Source organism: Entamoeba nuttalli (assembly GCF_000257125.1).
Source record: "Entamoeba nuttalli P19 unplaced genomic scaffold asmbl_2686, whole genome shotgun sequence".
Taxonomy (NCBI): domain Eukaryota; phylum Evosea; order Mastigamoebida; family Endamoebidae; genus Entamoeba; species Entamoeba nuttalli.
This window is the reverse complement of record NW_008575520.1, coordinates 1-5,144: the sequence shown is the minus strand read 5'-3', so window position 1 is coordinate 5,144 and position 5,144 is coordinate 1. Positions and strand designations below refer to the sequence as shown.

At 27.9% G+C, this 5,144-nt stretch overlaps 2 protein-coding genes across 2 annotated transcripts; both read right to left on the bottom strand.

The window, feature by feature from the left end:
- Window positions 1–667: 667 nt before the first annotated feature.
- ENU1_037520 (hypothetical protein) lies at window positions 668–4,135 on the bottom strand (the record flags this gene model as incomplete). The annotated part of the gene is made up of 1 exon (XM_008857469.1): window positions 668–4,135. One exon carries the CDS (start codon window positions 4,133–4,135, stop codon window positions 668–670), a length of 3,468 nt encoding a protein of 1,155 aa, XP_008855691.1.
- A 95-nt stretch (window positions 4,136–4,230) lies between these two features.
- ENU1_037510 (alpha-soluble NSF attachment protein, putative) lies at window positions 4,231–5,109 on the bottom strand (the record flags this gene model as incomplete). The annotated part of the gene is made up of 1 exon (XM_008857468.1): window positions 4,231–5,109. The coding sequence occupies one exon, from the start codon at window positions 5,107–5,109 to the stop codon at window positions 4,231–4,233; it is 879 nt and encodes a 292-aa protein (XP_008855690.1).
- Between the last annotated feature and the right edge of the window lie 35 nt (window positions 5,110–5,144).

The following is a 5,144-nucleotide window of genomic DNA, read 5'->3' as shown; positions in this document are numbered from 1 at the left end:
TTTCATTTGAAATATTCACACCCAATGAGTATCATTTAGTGAATATGTTAAAATTTTATTGGATAAATCTAATAAAAACTATTTGAGTATTCAGAGAAATGTAGTCATAAGTAAAATAAAAGAATAAGAGATAACATGGAAAAATACAACACTATACTACTTTATTTAAATATAATCATATTTTTAAAAGAAGTTTTTCTTACAAAACATCTTTTCTAGTCAATGAGTTAAATAACTATTCAATATTATTGTTCTTAGTCTAATACACTTTACAATATTCTTACAAAAGGGATATAAGTAACAATTATCATATGAAATAGCTTCTTCATAATGACTATAACATCCCTCAATAACATTTATGTCAATATTTCTACAATACTAAATCATCATACAACAACACAAGATATAGAGTATAAACAAAGTTACAAGAAAAGAGGTATGAAATGTAAAATAAATACGTTTATTTATCATGAAATAAATAAAAGAGAGTATTATAAAATGAATATAAAGATACTCATTGAGTATAATTCATTGTGAATTAATATTCTAATACATCCAAAAGTAATACAAAATATATTAAAATATTAAGATTAATCTTTCATTTATTCTTGTTAAAAAATGAATGATATTAAGAGGTAGTTAGAAAGGTATTGAATTATTGAATAAATTAAAAGAACCATCCACTTTGATATTGGGATCGTTTTTCTGATGTAAAGGTATTGAACATTTGATTAAGCTTTGTATTTTTAAGAAAAGTTACATTTGACACCAATAGACTCTCTATTTTTTTATATTTTTTGCTTGTCATATTTGTCCAATTAAACATCTGTTCAATTCCTTCCAATGTTGTACATTTAATTTTGAAGAATCCAATAGTTATTAGATGGTCAAGAATTAAACTAAAATCTTTAATTTGATTCCACTGAATACCATTGTGAGAATTGTTCACTTCATTTTCTTCAATCTTTCGAATATTGGAAGAACCAATATTTTTCTGTTTGAGCATCATTATCCAAAGACACATCATCACCATTGTTGGATCATCGACATTAACAATGATCTTTTCTACAAACACTTCAATTCCATCATATGGTTCTTTGGTAAGTTCTTTAATTCCATCCATGTCATTCTCCAATATCTCTTTTATCTTGTCATCACCTACCTCTTCCCACTTAATATTCCCAAGAACATCACTACGTATGCTTTTTATTTCTTCAACCCTCTCATTAATATGACGATGATATTCATTTAAATATGTTGGGTTTGGAAGAGCATCATTTCTGGCTTTAATACTATTGATTGTTGAGATTAAATCATTCCCAAGATAAATAAAGTTTTTAATATCGTCCCATCTTTTCTCTGAGTTTAGCCATTCAATAGCTAGTTCCCTCAATCTCTTTCCAATACCATTTTCCATTAACATTGTTGATTCAATTAACTTACTGATATTAATTGTTGTACTTCTTTTTCTAATTAAAAGAGAAATGAGTGTTTCAATCTCTTTCATTCCTACTACTTTACTCAATGATATGATGTCTTGTTCATTAATGAGTTGCTTTTCTTCCATTTTTGAACACATCATTCCAACAACATACCCATTAATTCCCTCCTTAACAATCATTCTTTTATTTGAGCTAAGCCATCTTTTATCTTCTAACCCCATCATCCCTTCAATCCTACTATAAATCGCCTGACAAATATCAACTTTTTCACTCTTTTTCATTTGTGAAATGGTGGTTTTCATTTCCTCCCATTTTTCTCCACCTTTATTTTCAATAACCTCATCTTCTATAGTTTTAATCAATTCTTGTTTGAAATGAGGGATACAATAGTTTGCAAGATGTCCTGCAAGTTCCCAACTATTCTGACTAGACTCTATTTCTTTGGAATAAAAAACTTCTAATGAACTTCCTTGTTCAAACTCTTTCATTCCATCCTTCCATTCATTCCCATTTCTTTTTTCTTTTTCTTCTTCAACCTCATCACTTTGTTCATTTGGATTATTTTTCACCACATTATTTGGTGTTACTTTCTCAAAATAATAACAACTTTCTTCATTTAATACAGTTTTGTTTGAGGATAGTTCATTCGGATGGAATTGAAGATATTTTTGAATGATTCTTCTAACCATTTCACTAAGTCCATTTTCATCATTTGGTAAGTCAGGTTGAAGCTGATACTTTTCAAATAAGAGTTCATTGATTGTTCCAAGATTATATTGTTCACTAGCTAACTTTTCAAACAACTCTTGTGTTTGTATATCACCACAATACTGGAATAAGTCAAGACGAATTCTATACTTTGAGATATAACCCTTTCTTTCTAAGTTTAACCAATAGTTTATAATCAGTAAAATAAACAAGAGGCTATGTTCTTTTCTTAATTTTCTTCCTTTAGAAATCAAAGAACAAATTTTTGCATCAAAATCTATTGGATAATACAAGAGAGTTTTATTATTCTTTCGTTCAATATTACATTGAACCATTTTAAAGGCAATTAGAATAAATGTTATCATTGGATATTCTTCTCCACAAATTCCTCCATTATTATTTTCTTCTCCAATCATATCAAGTTCTTTAATTAAATCAATATGTAAATCAAGGAATTTAGGTTTTTGTTTACTTAGAATGAAATATTCTTCAATACTATCAAATATAATTGTACAAATATCTTTTGGTAATTTTTTAGTTGTAACTTGATTAGCTAAATATTTGACCAATTCTGGTGTTTCTACTTTTGCTGAAATCCATGTGATGAGTGATGTAATTTGTTTTAGTTGGGTTATATTTTCGTCATAAGAAATATTTTGAAGTAAATTTGATAAAGTCTCATCTACAATATTAACGATTTTATCATGTATATATCCATCTACAATACATTCTTTGCAATCATTCATTGTACATAATTGACTTGTATTATCAATGAACATTTCAAAATATAGTTTTATTGTTCTGATAAAAACATACATTTCTGTTTCTGACCATTCTATAATTTTTCTAATATCATTATTTGTTTCATCCCATACATTGATATTATATACTGTTGGATATTCTTTATTATTTATTTTCTCTTTCTTATTAGAAACTAGGAGTGGTGCAATAGGAATTGATGTAAACAATTCTTTAATTTCATTTCCATTTATTTCAAGTCCTTCTTTATAAAATTGGTATGGTAATGTTACAAGATATTTCAGCCACACAGAATCATTTTTATATTTTTGAATTAATTCGTAGAAATCATAAGTAATGACTGTTCCGACTGGTTGTTGTTCAGATGGACTAATCTCAAATGATGGATGACTTGCTTTGAATTTTGACGTTAATTTAATAAATCCATGAGATAGATTAGACATTCTCACTGTAATTAATTTTTTACATCCTTTACTAATACAATTAAAATCAATTCCATCATATAAAAGAATATATTCTTTAACACTCTTTGGACATTCTGTTACTGATAATCCTTGAACTTTTGTTATTGCTGCTTTAATCCAATTTCTTGTTTCTTCATTCTTATGAACCATTAATTGGTCAATATCAACCAGAGATACAATCTCAACTTTAAGTCGTTCTATTTCTTGTTTTGTCATTCGGAAATGTTTCTTTTGGTCAAAACAATCAATAAAATTGTAACTAATAATAAAATAAACAATTTGTGCAAGAATCTTATCGTATTTCTTCAATATTCTCATTATCATTTTTAATTCTGAATCGGTTAGATAAGGAATAAGACATATTGTTGTGACAATAAAAAGATCTTTTGATTGGGAATTGTTTGGTTCTTCTTGATCTCTTTGTATTCTTCCAATCCATGTTTGAATAGCAAGTCGACGATTATTGTCGTTCATTCGTTGGTCTTGTTGAAGTAGTTTATATTCTTTATCAATTGATTTTTCAATAATAAAACAAACAAGGTCTTTGTAATCATCGTCATAAAAATTACCATATTTTTCAAGTAGTCTAAAGTTTGATTGATAAAACCATACACACTCTTCCTTTAATGGAGTAATATCTTTTCCTTTATTTTCATATCTAATAATTTCATGTAATGGTGAATAATAATTATTACTCAAAAATGTTTTTGCTTCTTGAACAATGTTATTGTATTGAATATTGTACTTATACTCAGACATCATTAAATGTATTTATAGTTCTTTCTTTCAGGTTGTTTTATCTGATTTATTAAAAAGTGATATAAAAACAATAAATTTTTCAAAATGAATCGTTCTTCTTAAAGTAACCCAGCATTGGCATTATCTTCTAACTTTTGTTTGATGATATCAAACATTTGTTTTCTAAATTCATCAACTTGTTTCATTTGAGCATATCCTGCTATGACTCCTTTAAATTTCTCTGCGTCCATTTGTTTAACTGATTCAATAATATCACTCATAGTCTTATAATCCCTTTCTGAAGAAATTGACGGGTCAATTGTTTTATATTTTTCAACTGACTTTTCTGCTCCAATTTCATCGTCATTAGCAATTTGGCAGATAATCGCATTAACAAAATGTTCTTTTGCTCCAAATCGAAGTGCTCCAGAATTGAGTGCATCCATCCCTATCTTATCAAATGTTTCAAATGCATTCAATAATTGTCCACTTAATGCATCAAGCTTAGCTGCTGAAATTTTAAATGGCAATGCAGATGCTGGTCTATTATCCATTTCATAATGCCCAGCTGCTGTTTTATATGCCTCAGAAGCTTTATCATATTTTTTCATACTTTCATACAACTTTGCAATCTCTTGTTCTGTTTTTGCTGCTTGTGAAAATGATCCATTAGTTATATAATTCTCAACAACATTTTCAAGTGGTGCAATTGCATCTTCTGGATGTGCTCCTTTTGATAAACATAATGCTTTGTTTAATGCTGCCTTATTTGCACTTGAATTATCCCCTAATTTTGTTGACAATAAATATGCACGGTTATATGCCTCTGCTGCTCTGTCATATTCTTCACTAGCCTTAAATAAATTAGCAGCCTTATTAAATAATTCTGCTGCGTCAGTCATGTTCGCTTCCTTATTGAAAAACGACCATTTATTTTGGAGAGTATTTGCTTCTGCAAACATTTGTTCTGCTTTATGGTTTCTTCCTGATGTTGACATGATTTGTTCTTTTTCTTTATTTTTCTTTTATTTTT